This window comes from Colossoma macropomum, unplaced genomic scaffold (assembly GCF_904425465.1).
Source record: "Colossoma macropomum unplaced genomic scaffold, Colossoma_macropomum, whole genome shotgun sequence".
Taxonomy (NCBI): Eukaryota; Metazoa; Chordata; class Actinopteri; order Characiformes; family Serrasalmidae; genus Colossoma; species Colossoma macropomum.
In genome coordinates, this window is record NW_023494792.1 from 45,466,359 (window position 1) to 45,485,265 (window position 18,907).

The 18,907-nt window shown below is 36.8% G+C and overlaps 1 protein-coding gene across 1 annotated transcript in view; it reads right to left on the reverse strand.

Annotated features, from left to right (window-relative positions):
* LOC118811197 (mucin-2-like) overlaps nucleotides 1-17,949 on the reverse strand; it is a 39,317-nt gene extending 21,368 nt beyond the window's left edge. The window contains exons 1-25 of the mRNA XM_036575361.1: nucleotides 17,833-17,949; nucleotides 17,661-17,693; nucleotides 17,298-17,523; nucleotides 16,665-16,794; nucleotides 15,773-15,833; nucleotides 15,438-15,526; nucleotides 14,847-15,033; nucleotides 14,635-14,754; nucleotides 14,256-14,376; nucleotides 11,410-11,545; nucleotides 11,244-11,321; nucleotides 11,072-11,141; nucleotides 8,735-8,866; nucleotides 8,479-8,628; nucleotides 7,727-7,821; nucleotides 7,484-7,616; nucleotides 6,383-6,626; nucleotides 6,068-6,108; nucleotides 4,813-4,901; nucleotides 4,548-4,702; nucleotides 4,229-4,367; nucleotides 3,883-3,987; nucleotides 2,619-2,813; nucleotides 1,164-1,406; nucleotides 642-798 (exon numbers count right to left, since the gene is read on the reverse strand). Of these exons, the coding sequence (XP_036431254.1) occupies nucleotides 642-798; nucleotides 1,164-1,406; nucleotides 2,619-2,813; nucleotides 3,883-3,987; nucleotides 4,229-4,367; nucleotides 4,548-4,702; nucleotides 4,813-4,901; nucleotides 6,068-6,108; nucleotides 6,383-6,626; nucleotides 7,484-7,616; nucleotides 7,727-7,821; nucleotides 8,479-8,628; nucleotides 8,735-8,866; nucleotides 11,072-11,141; nucleotides 11,244-11,321; nucleotides 11,410-11,545; nucleotides 14,256-14,376; nucleotides 14,635-14,754; nucleotides 14,847-15,033; nucleotides 15,438-15,526; nucleotides 15,773-15,833; nucleotides 16,665-16,794; nucleotides 17,298-17,523; nucleotides 17,661-17,693; nucleotides 17,833-17,878 (3,175 nt within the window). The 5' untranslated portion in view covers nucleotides 17,879-17,949. The remainder of the gene's footprint in view (nucleotides 1-641; nucleotides 799-1,163; nucleotides 1,407-2,618; nucleotides 2,814-3,882; nucleotides 3,988-4,228; nucleotides 4,368-4,547; nucleotides 4,703-4,812; nucleotides 4,902-6,067; nucleotides 6,109-6,382; nucleotides 6,627-7,483; nucleotides 7,617-7,726; nucleotides 7,822-8,478; nucleotides 8,629-8,734; nucleotides 8,867-11,071; nucleotides 11,142-11,243; nucleotides 11,322-11,409; nucleotides 11,546-14,255; nucleotides 14,377-14,634; nucleotides 14,755-14,846; nucleotides 15,034-15,437; nucleotides 15,527-15,772; nucleotides 15,834-16,664; nucleotides 16,795-17,297; nucleotides 17,524-17,660; nucleotides 17,694-17,832) is intronic.
* Between the last annotated feature and the right edge of the window lie 958 nt (nucleotides 17,950-18,907).

An 18,907-nucleotide genomic window follows, 5' to 3' on the forward strand; every position in this document is an offset into this window, starting at 1 on the left:
AGCATAACATCAAGTTTATTTTCAGGGATACCCATTTTGATTTTGAGACAAATCGGGGGGTCCAAGAAATTTACTGGGGGGGGGGCCCTGTATTTTGGACCTTGCCCAAAATAATATACTTTAACACTGGAGATTGGGCTTCCCAGTTTATTTTAATCAACTCTTATTTTTTTTTATTTTCGTTAGTTCTGTGCTATAACATGTCATCATCATACTAAGGTTAAGTTTGCGTTTTACATGTTTTTCTTATTTACATTAAAATCTTGTTATCGTACATATTGACTAGTTTAGCCTACATTGCTATAATAGAAGTGAACAGATGGTGACTGTCAGCTTACCGGTTTCTATTAAGTAGACAATATTACTCTACTCAAAAGTGTTCGTCACCGTAAAAGTCACTGTTAAATTCAAGTTAACTAAATTAAACTCATGAAATGCATCTCAGTTTAGAGCATGGTGTGTTATAGTTTGAGCTGGGTGTGAAGGAGAGTAAAGCTTGCCACAAATATAAAACAATCAATATGTTAGTGCAGTTTTCATAAAATATATTACAAGACACTTCCATTTCCTGCATACAGCACGTGCCATTAAAAAAGATAAAATGAAAATACTAAGTGATGTTGAGGTCTAAAGGTACATACGGCACAAGTCTGGGGTTCTCCAGTTGATACAGACATTCTGTGTTGTGCAGGCTTCAGCGTATGCTGCTACAGCTGTGCAGAATCCCAAGAACCTACCCTCAAACTCACATGAGCATGACTCTAGAATACAGGCCTGGTAGTAAGGTGTCGGATCAACCTGCGAATTACAGCAAAAAAAAACATCTAATCATCTAATGAAGTACTGATGTTCCCCTCTCTTCATCATCTCAACACAATCACCCAGTTGAACTGATCATTTTAAAAACAATCTAAGCTATATGCTTACAAGGTGCCAAACTATTTGACTCAGACAAAATAAACATAAAACTGTAGTGAATATTTTATAGCAGTATAGTTATTTTTGATTACATATTTCTTATGAAATTAATACATATGAATCACATCAATGTCTTATTTCATATTAAAAATAAAGACATAGAGTTCTATATCCATTCAAATGAACAAAGATCATTTCCTCCATCTCTTCCCCAAAGTCTTTTACACAACATGTTGGATAAGGACCTTTAGGTGGCAGTCTCTGAATGTGTCACTTTGCAGGATCATGCAGCGACGCTGAGCCCAGGCTTCACAGTACGAATGACGTTCACAGGGAAATACTTCCTGGGTCACATCTGAACAGGGTGGGACAGCTGTCTTCCAGCTGTTCCCAAACTCCAATGTGCTGGACACCACGGAGGAGCTACTGGTCAGCAAGTCGTTCATCACTTTTCCATCAAAGTTGCCACACAGACCCCGCACTTTACCCTGTCAGTCCACATGCAAGATAAACACAGAAAAAGGTCAAGGAAATTCAACACAGACATGAAGAGAAATCCTTTAGGACTGAATTAAAATTAGAACATTTAAAACAGTTGAATGTGTTTAAGAAGGAATAAAGTATTACACATACCCAAGGTAAACCGGTATGCCAAAGTTTGGGCACCTCAGCCCAAATTACACATTTTGTTGATTGTTGAAGGTAAAAAAGTAAACACAACCTCTTCAGCAACGAAACTTTTAAAAATATCATATTTCTGCAAATGTTAAGGCACAGCATTTGATGAAAAGAACATCTTGCCAACTGTTAAGCTTGGGGGTGGCTCTACTATGCTTTGGGATTGTGTGGCAGCCAGTTGCACAGGAAACACTGCACAAGTACATGGACAAAAGGATTTCCACTAAATACTAGCCGATTCTGGAAGCAAATGTGACATAGTCAGTCAAGAGACTGGTGTTTACAACATGATAATGTTCCAGAACATACCTCAAAATCCACCATGAACTACTTCAAGATAAACAAGCTGAAGTTTTTGGACTGGCTCTCATAAGCCCCTGACCTGAACATTATTGGTTTCATTTTTTTCCAAATATAAAGTAACTACATTAACATTTGCAGAACAAAATTAAAACAGTTTGCTGCAGAGGTTGTGTTTATGTATTATCATTTTAAAAAAATTTAATTTGGCCCAATTTTGTCCAAAGTTATGCATATAAATGTAACCATTACATACCAGTAAAACATTTGGAAACACATTCTCATGAAGGGCTTCTCATTAGTTGTAATATTCTCCACATTTTATAATAATAGTATCGTAAAAAAAATGCCATCTTTGCCCTTACGCAGCTTCTCACACTGTAAGCATTCTCTCAAGCAGCTTCATACATATTTACTTTACAAGCTTGCTCAACATGCTTTAAGAAGTTCCACATATTCTGACCACTTTGTTCAAAACTAAAACCACATGTTGGGGGGCAGTTAAAAATATACAATATTTTAAGTCTTTAAATCGACTTGCCTTTACAATTACATTCAACCCAGCATGTCATATTGTCTGACTGATTTTTTATGGAATATTTATGGTATATGGAACCTGTTCATGGTTCATCTGGCTTAAATGAAAAGTCCATGCAAACTTCAATACCACTGTCAGCTGCTGTACATCAGGTCTTTTCACAAACAACAGCAGGGCTGCTTACCTTCCATCTGGCCTGCAACTTGATTTTGACTCTGGTGTGTTTGTCCCAGATCACAGTGAGCCCCAGATCTGGCACTGAGATGATGATGTGGAGGCCCACAGTATGTACAGAGTATAGTGGCTGCGCCTGGAGTTGCCACCCAGCCTTCAGTGTTTGTGTGACGTTCATATCACGCAGGATCAGAGTCACCACATCCTATTCAATCAAAATTCACTCACTCACATTCAAGCATAATTATAACATGCAGATCATTTAGGACAGTATACGCTTTCAGAAAAAAGGTGCGAAAGTGTCACTGGGATGGAACCCTCAAGGTTACATCTTAGTACCTTTAGTCAGGGAACATGCTTGTACCATAATCCATTGAAATTATTTTTCTAAATTGTATTGACTCCACACAGCCCATCTCGTCTCCAGGCTTTTTAATTCATTGTTCTGTTTTAAAACATTAGGTTATGAAAAGGTACAAATATGTACTTTTCAAAAGTATTTAAGGTGCACAATCGGACCCTAAAACCACATTTTTATTGTTTGTACCTTGATGAATGAACAATGTACCTGCGCAGTACCTTAATTTCTAACAGTGCACCACACACTACAAAAGAAAATGTAGGTATTAAAGGGGAATTCCACTGATTTTTCTAATTGTCTACATAATCAAATCATTGACATGTAAACGAAGTCAGTCAGAGTGGTCCAATGTGAACTGTAGAAAATCATCATTTTTTATTACAGTGGTTGTGATGGATGCATCAGGCAGCATGTTCGTTATTACGTCATGTATAATAACTTTCTGTAGCTTTTAGAGGCCCTGAAGCTCTGGATTTCTGGTTCCTATCACCACCACTGTGAGCTATCAATTTTTATATAATAGAACATTTCACTTGAGACCACTCTGAATGACTTTGTTTATATTATAACATTTAATTATGCAGAAATCTTGAAAAATCTGTACAATCGCCCTTTAAAAGAGTCAAACTTGCCTCTCTGTAACTTTCACATAATTAGTGGGTATGCACAGATAAATGAGCCCATTAGAAAACAATGTAAATTAATTTTACAGGAAGAAACACCTGATTAGTAAATCATCTCATATTAAAATATGAGCTTAGATTGTGAAATGGCCCGAAATCACTAGGAGTAAAATTTCTTTCCATTAATGTACAGTAAACTTAATTAAGATCTCCTGTTAAATGAACTATTTCGAGATAGAAGTTTTTCTGACAGCATCAATGCTCAGACATATCAAGAGAGATTTAGATACCTGGAGATCCACTGAAATTGCACGAGAACAGGTCAAGACTTCGTCACAGCAAGGCACACTCTCCACCCTGACTGCAAACAGCCCGTGGCCATCCCCAGTGGCATCCTAAGACACACGCAGAAAACAGTACTTGCATTATTTGTACACGTAAATAAAAATCATATTTGAGAGAAATTTAGTTTACGTGCATCGTAATTCAGTTTCTACTGAACATCATTACGTTGTGAGTAAAGAGTTTGTTACACTTCAAAACATTTCCTTTTTTTGCAAAAGATTCCATGTTAACTAATGAAGCTCACCGTTCACATTTGTTCTTCCTGCATCTAGTAGTTTAACAAGAACTCACCTCAACCAGCGTATACTGACAATTCCCATCAAAGCGGTACCACATTGAGTCAAAGGTATTATACTGTCCATTGCCAAACACCTCACACACCCCTGGGCATGGCTCCCCTTCACAGTACCACTGTCCTCCTCTGCAGACACTGTGAAATAAACCATTGTTCAGTTTAATTTCTCATCTACTGATTCGTCAGTGATTAATATTCCTCACCAAGGCTAGCCATGCCGAAATAACATCATGAATAACACTGCTAAATATTTTAAGACATGACTACTCCATGTTTATGCCAATTAGCTATGAACAGTAAGATAAGTTCATTCACCATTTTTTACAATTTGTCTCCACGCTCTGCCCAGATGCATAAACACTACCGCTGAATTCACATGTGCAGTTCTCCTGAGTCACACAAGTGCCGTTATGGTCCTCAAACATGCCTGCTGGACAGTAGCAGCCATTGCTACAGTTCTCATCAACACTCTGCAAGGACAAACAGGACAATACATTTATCAACAGACACAGCTAGTATCTGATACTCATTTGGCATTATGGGCAAAATACTATTTTTAGTTACAGTTAAAAATACTTACAAATGGCTTGCTCAGGCTTTCGCATGTTTTTTGTGCTGTGTTTACTATTGCTTGTGCGCAGTGCACACATATTTTCCCCTGTGGACAGTCTATAAGACAAAGCAACATGATCTCTTAGAAAAACAGCACCGCAAGTTAAAAAAAGAAAGAAAAAAAGGATATTTTCTAGACAGAAGAAACACATGGGTCTAAATAACACAGTGATCCCAATAACAGCATCCTGTCTCGAAGCTGTAAATGCCAACAACAGATTTGCAACAAAGCGCTAATGCGATTAATTTGTAATGTCTGAATATGTTTCCCCTATCATTTTCATTTTTTAAACATAGTTGTTTCCAAAAGTTTCAACACTCCCAGTCAAAGTACCTGTCTTGCTTATTTTCTAAGGGAAAATAAGTTAACACATTCTGTACAAGGAACAAACTTAAATATGACATTTGTCTGCCAATTTTAGTGCACAGTTTTTATTTGACTGCAGTATTTAACATGTGAGAATAAAATAAAACATAAAATACAAAAATGTGACATAACGTCTGCACAGGCAACAAGTTCAGTTTCCCCCTCTCGCCATTATGTTAGATTAAGAAAAAAAAATAATGTAAAACAATAACTGTGCATTAGAATGAGAAGTGTGTTCTCTGTTGAATAATTACTTTTTAAAAAATACTTTCTTCACTTAAAAAATTATAAAACATATAATTTTGCCCAGGGGAGCCCAAACATATATACACTGTTTATGTTTATGAATACATACTACATTATTATTCATACACATAAGTCAAAAGACATTATGTGCATAACCATGAATGGGATATATGCCAATAAAAGTATCTGAATACAGCAATCTCTGGCATCAATGGTCCAATTGTTTGTTGAATGTAAGTCAACAAAACCAAACAAAAAAACACAAAAAGATTTCATATTAGGAATAACACATATTAATCTATGTTGCACTCATATAGTCTACTGATGGGTGACCAGCAGACCTAATAATATTTTCTATTCATATTCCTTAGTATTCACCATAATTCCTTGCTAGTCTGGTGCATTTAGATATCAGATAGAATAGGTGTAAGGAGGGTGAGACATATATGCCTACATATCAAGACTGAAAAGGACTAACAGGTCTACAACATCTACAAGTCACACCCTTATGTTTGCACTGTATAAGTACTTTCCTACCAACCTTTCTCAAATATAACATTTGTGGGAAGGTTATGAAAAAAAAAGAAACAAAAACAAAGAAAAACTTTACCGCAAACAGCAGAACAGCTGAGATTTCCATTTTCACACATGCTGTAAGACAAATATCCGGCATCATTTGCAGTCATTAAATATCATTTGCACGCATTTTATTTAAACACCACCTTTGTATGTTTACTGTATATGTTAATATACTTTACATGTAGTTTTTTCATCTGAAAATGTGCCTTCAGGCTCGAAGGGATCTTTCCTTTTTATTTAAATAAATAATTAATACAAGCATTTCCTCCTTTTAAACTCATTTAGCCATTTTCTTCAGAACTTCTGCATTGGTGTCTGTGTTAATGTTAACTTCCCAGGTTTTTACCATTGTCGCCCATCAATAATCACAGGACCCGGATGTGTGGTTCCTCCCTGGTAGTGGCACGCACAGAGTGCGCTAGGGCTGCACTCCTGCGGGGTGTTGAGGTGTGTTCCTGGCATGCAGCCGCAGCCCTCCACTGGGTCAACCTGAACCTCACAGGTGGGATCATGGCCCGTTAAAGAGCGACAAGTCTGGTTACAAGCCTGCATGTTGTAACTGAACCTCAGATTGCCATTGCAGACGATACCTGAAATACAGAAGGACAACATGCTTACTGCAAACTGAGGTCATGTTGACATACAGTCATGTAAAAAAAAAAGTACGAACATCAGTTAAATTATGTTTTGTTAATTTTCTAAGTGAAAATAAGTTCCTCTACAGAGAACACACTTGACAAAGTTTAATGCATTGAACAGAAAGAAATGTGCCATAACTTTTGTGCAGGCTACATTTTATGTTTTTTTTTCTCTCCAGTATTTTAAATTGAGAAAATGAATAGTAACTGTGCATTAAAATATGCAGAAGAGTTTCCTCCATAGTGGATGTGTTAACTTATTTTGACTTATATATATATATTAAAAAGAATATCATGTAAAACGTTATTTGACGAGGGGCACCCAAATCTTTGCATATGACTGTAAATCACAGTGATTGACAACAAAACGTAATTTTACATGAATTATTTCTCATTCATAGCTCTGACAGGATTCTAAACTTTCAACTGATAGCATACTTTTGTTTTTCAGTAAACAAAGATATTATAACATGATTTAAAAGCTTTTACATTACATTTTACATTTTTGCCATGTCATTTTTTGACAATGATACCAACAGAAAAAGGTCAAATGTACAAACTTGAATCTGTCAATATAGAAAGTAAACTGAATGTAAAAGTGAGCAATTATGTAACTAATAAGAATTTATAATAAACACTTTCTATTCATGTTCAAAATCTTCTACACGCTTTCTATCCTTTATGATGCCCTGTAAGATGAATTAACATAGGACTAACTCAGAGGGTTAAGCTACGTCCCTTAACATTTTGGTGAGATCCTATCTGTTTTAAAATACTTTATGTCGATGTACTAATAGAGATGTACTCACTGCAGTCTGTTTCTGCTCTCCAGTCACCGATGTCAATTCCCTGACTGGCACAGGCTTTAGCGTAGTTACTGAGGGCAACACACAGACAGTCCTTTAATCCAGAGGTGCATTGGCAGGTTCTCTGAACGCAGGCCTGAGGAGATTCCAACACTGATATTAACTTTCTGTCAAGATATACTTTCAGAACTGTTGTATTTTTTCATCAAAACTTCAAGCATAAATAAAATCTGAATTCGCTCTTACGTCAAAAAACATGCCAACAGGTACATAATCATGGCAGCGGGCAAACACACTGCTTGTGTTTCTCAGCTGGCTGCACTTCTCTTCAGCAAATATCTCTACAGAGAAATAATGACAAATACAAAATACCACCAGCAATCAGCAAAGGGCAGAGCAATTGTTCTTTTATATGAAAAACACATTATAAGGGAATTAAACTGATATAAAAGGAAATCAAAACTAGTGTGAACAAACATACAGCACAAGTCAAAATCTGTGTATTCACCAGCTGCACTGTTTGAGCATAAACTTTTCCACCAAAGACTATGAAAAACATTCAATCAGTGGTGGAGAAGTTTATGCTGAAACAGTGCAGCTGGTGAATACATAGGATTTTTTAAAGAACAGAAACAGAATCACAGTGATAAACAACAAACACCAAACATACACAGAATGCTATACATGTAAAGCCATGTCACGAACAACAGACCTAAATGAAAATGTGGAGACAGTCAATATAACGTTCTAATTACTCTGTGTTACTGTGTTAAACGTTAATTACTGATCATCTGTCCTCATTTAATGTGTTTGAGGCAATAAGTAGCTTGGGTTAAAATAACTCTACTTGGTAAAAGGCCAGTCTTTCTTACTGTAATTTAACTGTTGGTGTCTTCAACATTATTCTAAAAGGTGGAACTTTTTGGTTGTCAACTTTTCACTATACGAACAAAACATGACTATAATGTCCTTTATGATAAAAATACTAGGAAATTTACCATTCTCAGTATTGATGCATATGGAAGAATCAGGTGGGCTACAGTCTCCCATTGTCCAGGACTGGGAAAAAGGCAGAACTGCATTTTCTACTATTCCACTGCTAGTGGTGAAGTCATCTTCTGTATCGTTGTTATAGGTCCCACAAAGACCTATATTGATGTGGAATAAATGTACACATGCACAGAAACACATGAAGAAAAAGAAAATAAAAGCTTTTGCCGAAACAATGTGAAAAATTCATGAGAGTATAAATACCTGTAGTCTTTTCAGTTGGTGGTAAATACAAATAGAGTTGGATTTCTGGAAAAACCTGCACTTTCAATTTCATGCCAAAAGATGTTTGGACCTGAACAAACATTGAAGACTGCCAGAAAACTGTAGTGTAATCTGAAAAAAAAAACAGTTCACACACACATGAGAAACAGTACTGACCGTGTCCCAGGGTTATTTAGTAATAGTTACCTAAAACTATTACTACAGTGAAAATTACCTCTGAAAAACAACTGTAACAAAACTAAACATGACAAAAAACTATAAGTGCGTTTACATGCACTCAAAAATCAGATCATAATCGGATTTCTGCAGTTATCTGATTATTCAAATGGTCATGTAAACAGCACACTCTGATTTCTTAGATCGGAGTAAGGTCTAGAAATCTGATTAAGAATAAAAAAGAGAGCTGGATTTTAGCACAGTAATCACATTTCTCAGTGCATGTATACCCTTACTCTGATTTCTTTCGGATTTCTCAGTCTGCACACGTGTGAAACAGATGGCAGTCTGCGACACTGAAACCACTGACATGCTTGATGAAATGAAGGATTTAAATACTCTTTATCTTCTAGATGTATATTTATATTTTCAGTTAAAGTGGTGCGATGCTTTTAAAAAAAAGCTGCAGCATGAAATTTGAGTAAACTAAAACTATTAATTCATCCTTAAAACTAACTGAAACTGAAGTGAAATGAAAAATTAAATGAAAATAAAAACTAATGAAAACTTCAAAACTATAATAACCCTGCTGAGTCCAGCTGATCTTCACAAGTTGCCAGTTTATTAAGTCAGAGTTAAACTGGGCTGGAACACGCCGGAGCAGAGCTGTGGCACAGCTTCATTAGTGTCAAAAGACGGAAGCATATTATTTTTCCAATTTAATCTTCAGGAAATCAATGTAACTATTCAATACGATAAACTGCGCTGACAGACAACCTCTAAACATTTACACATTATTGTGTTTAATAAAAATATGACAGCCTGGCATGACTATGATGTTAAATGTTTTTCAAAAAACACATACTCAAAGGTATTTGCACCTAGTTAGCTAGTGAATAGTGTTTAATATTGATTAGCATCGCTTATCAGCTCAATCAGTAAAACTGGTTAGTAAGGTTAGCAAGGAGGCTGGGGTTTCAGCAGTTTAAGAAGCATGTCTCCAAATCTGACTGGATTGCACTGAACCGCTAACAGATCCATCCAAGTTTTGTGGATAAACAACACTATTTCGACCAACAGTGTTTTAAGAACAGAAGACAGCTGCTCCAAGTGTACAGCTAAAAAAGAACAGAAAGGGCTGATGGGAGGCATCATTGTTCAGAACAATTTATTTGGCTAAGTTAAAGGCTTTATCTTGACTTACATTTGATATAATTCCAATGCCAAAGACAAGTAAATCTGAACACAGAATCACAAAGGCTATTCAATTCAAACTCATTTTCATTATATTAGTGCTGTGAACGCCACATAAAACTACGCAAAATGAACAATATTGTTTCCATATGGATGACAATAGGTTTTCCCCACCTCCATCATCTTAATTTAATTTCTAGGTACACCTATCATACAGATGCACTTTACACATTTGTAACTTTAGCCCATCTGTTGCTGCAGAATTTTTCTGACCCTTTATATCCTCTCTAACGATGGAAAGGATCCATCTCAAGACCTCCACTGCCCAGATATGACTTGGGTGGTGGAACATTCTCAGTACAGGAGTGATACCAGTGGATGTTGTGCTTGCTGGGGCTTTTAGACACTATGTAGTCATTTTATTAGACACACTGGTTGTGTTTGTTCACCTTGTACTGTAAAAAAAAAGGGGTTTTAACTTTAAAAAGTTAGTGTGTGGGCTGACTTAAAATATTTCAGTAATTTTAATTTCAAACAGTAAAATGACAGGGCATAAAACAGATTCTAAAATAGAATTTTAAGGTAGCCCAGAAACCTCAATGTTATTTACAGAATGCTGGTGTACAGATAAAGATACAGCTGTTGTTTTATCATGCTCAGTTTCTGACCACAGAGTCAGTCTTGGAAAGTTCTGGCTAGCAGACTATTCTCAACCCAGTAATGACACTGAGGTGTGGAAAACCAATGGGAGTGATGAGTTCCGGTCTTAGGGTGGCACCTTTTCATTTATGAATGGACTACAGTGAGTAATTGTAGACGTACAAAGTACATCTAGATGTATATGGTAGGTGTTTTTGATAAAACAGCCAATGTATAGGATACTTACATAGACTTACATAGATAGTTACATAATGAACTAGCAACTCAGCATAAACCCTTATTCATTTCACTCTTAACGGGACCTACCAGTTTGAGACAGATCAGTGATTTCGTCATGTCCAAGTTTCACGCTGTTTGAGGAAAATGTGTACTTCTCCTAAACAAAGAGTAAAGCATTATCATTGCTCTTTGGTACAATGTTTGTTCTCAAAAAGAGAATTAACACCAATGTAATTGATTGAAGAATAAGAAAACACACCTGATACACATCAAGGTACATTTCTGCTATAGACGCATCTGTGTCAGAAAACTTGATAGCCACTTTCCAGTTGAATCCCTGCCATGGCATTTGGTAAAATTAAATAATCAATTATAACTGATATTATACTGAATATGAATTTATTTTTATGTGTTTTTTCACTCACCCTTGCAGCCACATAGGTACATTTCCCAGGCACAGAATATTGTTTCCCATCAAAGGTAGTGACGAACTGCCCTTCAATGTTACACGTAGGAGGACAGACATTGGCAGAGCAGATCCATTTGCCTTGGATGCATACACTAAGACAAAAGACACATTGGATTAGACCTGGATTCTGTCTACTAGTAAATCAAATTTTCTAATAGTCTATAAGAATAAGAAAAGCCCAAGATGTTTCACTTTTTATTCGTATTATTGCTATTAAAATAATAATAATAATTATTAATATTATTATTATTGTGCTGCACTAATGCATAAATTCTATTTATTGATTTTAATTTGTAATAAATCTTTATACTACAAGGTTTATATAAAGATTATCACTGATAGTCATTTTCATTGTTGCTTCAAAATGCGAACCTGGGGATCATTCCCAATCTAGCAGCCCCAAAGAGGTTGCTGGCTCTGTTTGAACAACACTGTAAAGTGCAGAAGAGCAAAGGAAAAAGCATCTTTTAACCCCTTAATAAGCCATGTTTTGGCTTTGCCCAAAGTTTTATTACACACTTTCATAACCTAAGAATAGCTCCATTAGATGTCATTGAAGTCCCTGCAGTTACTGAATAATTGGTATTAAATAAACCTTGAATGTTAAGGGGTTAAACAACCATCTTAAACAAATGTTGGTCAGCTCTTGTTAATGTGAGGAGTGATCAAGGTTTTAATCCATTCAAAATCACTTTCTACCACAGCATGTGCTAAACTTAACGGCTGTTTTATATTTAACGGCTAAGTCTGATGAATTTTTCTTCACCTCTGGATACCCAGCTAGCCAGTACATTCTTCTTAATACTCAGTAATAAATACAACTGAAAACAGGTAGCTAGCAACCCAGAACAGTAGGAAGCTTGGGGACTGGACCTGGAGTTAAAACTGAAGTCTACTGAGCTCTGCCAAATCACCTTCTCATTCAGCCTGGTGCAGAACTGCATGCTACTGGTGACAAACTAGTATTTGGCTTGATAAACAAATATTTATTTGTTGAAGTGTGTAAGTTCATAAATATGACTTTTCCATTGTTGAATATTTCCATAATTGAATTTATCAGGTATTATCAAATATTTTTTTCCGTCCGATGCCTGATCCTTTAGTATCGGCAGATACAGAGTACCAATACCCATACTAACTACCTAATCTAATTATATCTATAAGACCCGATACATATACAATTACATTTTTTAAATATTTTATTTTGGTAAAATCTATGTTCTTCATCACACATAAAACATACTCAGCTCAGCTGGGTGGCATTTACTTGTTGGATTATATTTATTAGATGCTTAAGAAAATTTATTTTTATTCATTTATGGTATATATTTAGTATTTACTATTATAAAATTAGTAATAAAATATAATAATAAAAATAAAATAATAAAATCTTTAACAAGTTATGTAAATGTAAAATATCTTCATAGTGCAAAACAGTTAAAACAGAACTGAACAGTATACAAAACCTGTGGTGTTTACCCATCAGCACACACCAGCTGCTCTGGCTAAAAAACAGAGCTGAATGTTGTTTCACCTCCACATTTCTCAACACATTTGTCTCACATGTGCGTCCTGACTCGTGCTGCATCTCTGAGCATCAGTTCAGTAAATATCACCGTCGTTCATGCTGTCAGTATCAGTGACTTTCATTATTTTTTCTGGCTTGGTTGAAGTGACGGCCCTTGAGACCCCGCTGTGAGTGATACAGCTGATCGATGGAGGTGCATCATAGGTGGGGCTACTGGACTCACCGGCCCGGCTAGCGGGCTGCTATGCTAAAGGCTAAATCGAGGCTAAAAGTTATCATTACGTGACCTCACAGCGGCAGACGAGTGATTACTGAAAGAAGCAGCTCAGCTGTTCAGGTAAGCGGCTCCGTTAGTGTGTTCTTCACACCAAACACTGCTGTTACAGATTCTGCCATGAGCATTTTATCGCTGCTTGTCGTCCCACACTGTTACCATGTTGTTAAGTTCTGTGTATTTCCGAAATTTCTTCATGGTATCGCTCATATGTATCGGTATCTCCATCACCAACACCAATACTGCATTTAAGCGCCAGTATTGGCACTGATAACGATACAGTATCGGTATTGGTGCAACACTACATACATATATATTCAGCAGAGTAGGGGCTGAATAATATTGCAAGATATACATTTTTGCCATAAATACTGACATTTTAAAAACAGACTTGATCTGATTGTCACTCCAGCAGTGTAAACAGTGTGTTTATACGGGGAACTGCTGTCGTGACAGGCAATACTTAAAACACACTGATGGCCTGATTAAAGGTCTGCATTGTGGCCTGACCAAAAATATGTCATTATTTAACTGTTGTAGGAACCATGTGAATACATTCACACTTCAAAACAGTCAAAGAAACATTCTGTGGTAAGTCAGAATGCTCACAGCACAAAGTGCTCATTTATGGCATACTACAACCTGCCATATCAGTATTGAAAAGGCCAATATATAATACAGACTACACACACATCTTCTAAGCTGCTTCTCCTTCTGGGTTGCGGGGGGCCTATCCCTGCTGTCATCGGGCGGAAGGCAGGATACACCCTGGACAGGTCGCCAGTCCATCGCAGGGCAGACAGACAGACATACACATTCATTCACACACACTCACACCTAGGGGCAATTTACCATCTCCAATTGGCCTGACTGTATGTCTTTGGACTGTGGGAGGAAACCCACGCAGACACGGAACCCAGGCCCTTCTTGCTCTGAGGCGACAGTGCTACCCACCGCGCCACCGTGCCGCCCTACTACTATTTAATAACTATTTTCTTACCATGACTGACACTTGGAGTTGCGCTCTGCCCCTGGTGGATATGTCTTCCCTCCATACACACATGGACAGTCCTTCACACTAACACAGTGGTAGCCTTCAGCTCTATCGTTGAGGACCATGCCTGCATGAGAATGCATTGAAGATGACAAGGGTATTACCTAATGATATGATATACATACATGCTACCCTAGCTGCACAGCTGTACTGATTAATAAAGCTATATTTTTAATCTAGGACAGTTAACAGTAGCACAGTGCAAGGGGTCACATTTCATTACAAAACTGGACGCCTTTTAACATACAAGGCTTTTAAAAAATATTCTCAGCACACAGACATCTTAGAACAAATGTTAAGGAATTTTATATGTAAATAAACCCACCTGGTGGGGGCAAGCAAGTGCTGATTAAGGATTCTGAAGGTGGCTGGGGGCTGGTGCAGGTGGGGGGAAAGGGGAGACCCAATTCCTGATATTTCAGATCTCCAGGACATGTAGGCGGCTCTGTAGAAAAGTTTTCATTTTCAGTATTGCTTGTATAGTTTGAAACTCCAGGAGATTCAATGAGATGCTATGGGCTAAATAATTCAACTCACTACATGAGGTTTTTTGTCTCCATACAGGCCACAGTCGAGACTGATTTCCACACCAGTGAGCGACCTCTTCAAAAAACGCACACTTCGCGTCCACATTTATGTTTTTAAACATGCTAAGTGAGCAGAGTTCCAAGTATGTGTTTGCCGAGGTAGGACACCCAATGGCAAAGGACAGGACTTCACATACCTGGAAAATAAATAATAATATTTATTGGATAAAATTTATATTGAATGTGCATTCTGAAATATGGAGGGGCAAGGACACTTTCTACTGGGGCCTAAAGACAATCATGACAGGAAATAAGGACATTGACATTACAGCCCCTGAACTAACTCCACATATTCTCCAATCCCACTTAAGTCATCACTGTGTCATAGCAAGAATTATTCTCCAAGTCAAGCAAAGCACAGGCAGAACACCCAAAATCATGGGGTTCAACCCCATGCTTGCATGCTAGACGCTGACAGGGAACATACTGACAGGAGTCCCAGCAACCAGAGCTCTCCCTTTGACCACACAAAGAGAAGGACATTAGCACCTCTGCTAGTAGACCAGAAGTTAAGCTACTTAAACATATTTGTTTCACATACCGCTGAGGGTTGAGGAGGCTTGAGAGAATCTTCAGTTACACATTTTCCATCAGAGATGACATTGGTAGATATAAACTGCCCTAAATTTGCTGCATCCAATAAGAAAACCGCACAGAAGAAAAACAAATAAACAAACAAACAAAAAAACAGGACAAACAAAATGGACATGGTCATAGTGGAATGACTGCATCTGTGATCAAGGAACATTAAGCCATCAAGCCATAAATTAACCATTCCTAACAAACAAAGAAAGATTATACAATATACACACAATATTGCAACATTCTCTATTAAAATTATTCTTAATTAAAAAATTCAACTTTTTTGACACTGACCGTGGTTTTTCAGCCCACACATCCCAGTCATCCCATCCACTAAGGGATTATCCAGCCGCACCTAGAGAAATGTGACATCAAACAGTTACTCTGTATGTTCAGCAACACAAGCATGTGGGCACTTTTTTCTATATAAAAATTAAAAACATTTAAAATGGAGACCATTTTTTATACAAAATGAAGAAATGCCTATTTTTTCAGATTTTTATCATTTGAACACAGCAGCTGTTCTTTACAATGTGTGAACATTTCAAGATTAATGGACCAACAGAAATGATCCAAATCCATTTTTGAGACACTTTTTTGGACAGCGATGGTATATTAATTGCAACACAAATATAACGCTGTTGTCAGAACAACACCTCATATCTCAAAAATTATAACTTTACAGGAGAAGGAAAAAAACATTTTACTCTACTCACTCTACACAATGTACAGGACAAAGTATACTTTTGAATTATGTCAAAAACTGGAAATGGAGAAAACTGTGAAAATGGAGTTACGAGGAAAAAAACTGGAAATGGAGAAAACTGTGAAAATGGAGTTACGAGGAAAAAAACTGGAAATGGAGAAAACTGTGAAAATGGAGTTACGAGGAAAAAAACTGGAAATGGAGAAAACTGTGAAAATGGAGTTACGAGGTTTTGTTCCGACAGGAGTGATAACAAAACAATTACTTTATGCAAAGATTTTATACTGTTATGTAATGTAAAGCAATGAAGGTTGGATTTTTAATATTTTGTTAGCTAATGACTGCGATATGTTTTAATGTTTTTTTGCTGCTGACATTTTTGCTGTTTTCTTTTTTTTTTGCTACAGACTCTAATCGTGGTTGTAGAGAAAGAGAAGATGCAGCTCTATGTCTTGTTTGTAATGTGGCTTGCCATCTCACCCAAAGCGCACTGACACCCTCAGAATGGTTCCGCCAGGTGACAGAAAAGGGGAGAACTTTGCTTCGAAGCTTGATGTAGACGCCATACTGATATACATGCTGATATGTGTGTTCAAAGGGAAGAGAGATACTGAAAAAGAGAGATAAACAGACCACACAATACTTTATTATTTGAACATAATAACAAGAATGTCATGGTCCATTTAAAGATATTTTAAAATGAGAACTCTTAATATTCTCAAAACAGAGGGTGTTAAGAGTTTGAGAAGAAAATAATGGGCCTCGTTCACCAATATCTTCCTGAGTTTTTCCTAAATTTGTTCCTGAGAAAGGTCCTAAAAAAAGTCATCGTCAGATTCTTGATGTGTTCTTAAACCACAGAATTGTTCACACCTTTGTGCTCTTGAGTCTGTGTAGATTCTGTTCTTACTTAAGAACAAATCCCAAATAAGAAAACATTGACTAGTGGTGACTGTCAGAATCTTCATGAAAACTGTGAGAAAGGTGGGTTTTAAGAAGAATTTTTTTCTTAAGAACGATTGGTGAATGAGGCCCAATGACAGCATCAGAAAAAAACTAAATCTCATTCTCATGTCCACTCCTAAAGCACTGATAGCAGCAGTTGACAAATACCTGTTTCCTTCCACAGTGACTTTGCCATCCTGAAGTATGGTGGTAACTTTATTCACCAAAATCTCTACTCTGGTCATGAGGCCGGTTGACCCACGCTGGACAGTGACATCGCAGTTTACCCCCAGAAGAGTGAAGCGAGTCAGTGTGACAGGACACGTAGACTTCAGATAGAACAAGGTCTTACTGAATGACTGAATGACTCCACTGCCGTAAGTCTTACACACATCTGAAGGATGAGATGAGAAAAAGATTACTTAACAACTAGTACACATAACATAGAAGAGTGATAAAATATTTCAATTAAATATATGAAATTATTAATCATGAATAATGATACAAGATTTTTAATAGTCAACTACTTACTTGTTTCAGCACTTGAGATGGAACAAAACTGACCTGCAAATCAGTATTAACTTCATACCACTTTTCTGGGGGGGTTAGAGGTGATCTCTGAATGGCAGAATATAGACAGAATATAAGACAGAATATAAAAATTTTTGTAGACAGAATATAAAAATTCATTCAAAATGTTTACCTGAAAGAAGTATTATTAGTACTATGAGTGCCCCTTGCAGAGCCATAGTCTGAGAGACTCCCTGCAACCACGACAGACGCACGACTCGTGTGAAGGCTCAGTCTTGCGGTGCCTTTTATGACCAGGCCCAGTCCTCCTACGTGGAACAGCATGAGGAAATGAACTTGAGATTATGCATTCAACTCAGCAATTCAATGAACATCCTAGACGGAGTCTAATAACACTTTATTAATAGCCTTCATCTCAACTCACCTGAGTAACTCTAGAAATTTAAGTGCTTTGTCTGCTTTCAGGGCACAGAGGCACAGTCCCTTTCATACTGTTCTAGCATGTCAAGTGACTGTAGTAAGCAAGGCTCATTTTGCATAAAGATGTTGCGAGATTTTTAAAGGGGAATTCCATGAGTTTTCCTGCATAATTAAATAAGATGTAAGCAAAGTCATTCAGAGTTTTTTGATGTGAAATGTTCCATTTTAAAGGTACCAAGTCAGAACTGTTCCCAGTGGTGGTGATAAGAACCAGATGTTTGAAGTGTTTAATGGCTCTAAAGCTACCTCACAGAATGTTATATCACAAAGTTGTTACAAATATGTTGCCTAATGCCTGAGGTCCTGTTTTTTTGATAGGTCAGAAATAAAGTTTTGGGCTAAATCTTATACATTTTTAAAATTATTATGGCAGAGAGGTACACGCAGGCTGTTGCAAGGAAATATAGTCCTTAAAGAAAACTTATTTTTCAGATTTACTATTTTACCATTATCACCATTACAAACAAAACTCAGAGGTTGTGTGTAGGCCCAGTAGTCATTTTGGATAGTAAATGAATTGGCTATATTTGTGTTGTAGACATTGTGACCCCCAGTTCCTATCACTACTACTGTAAAGAAGTTAATAGAGTTGATAAATGTCTCTGCAATGTACCATTTTACATTAAACCACTTTAAATGAATTTGTTTTCATTTCAATAATTTATGTAGAAATTTCGTAAAATCTGTGGAATTCTCCTTTAAGTGCTTCCCGTAACACTACTATTACTACTACTAACAATAATAACAATAAGCAAAAAAAGCTTTGA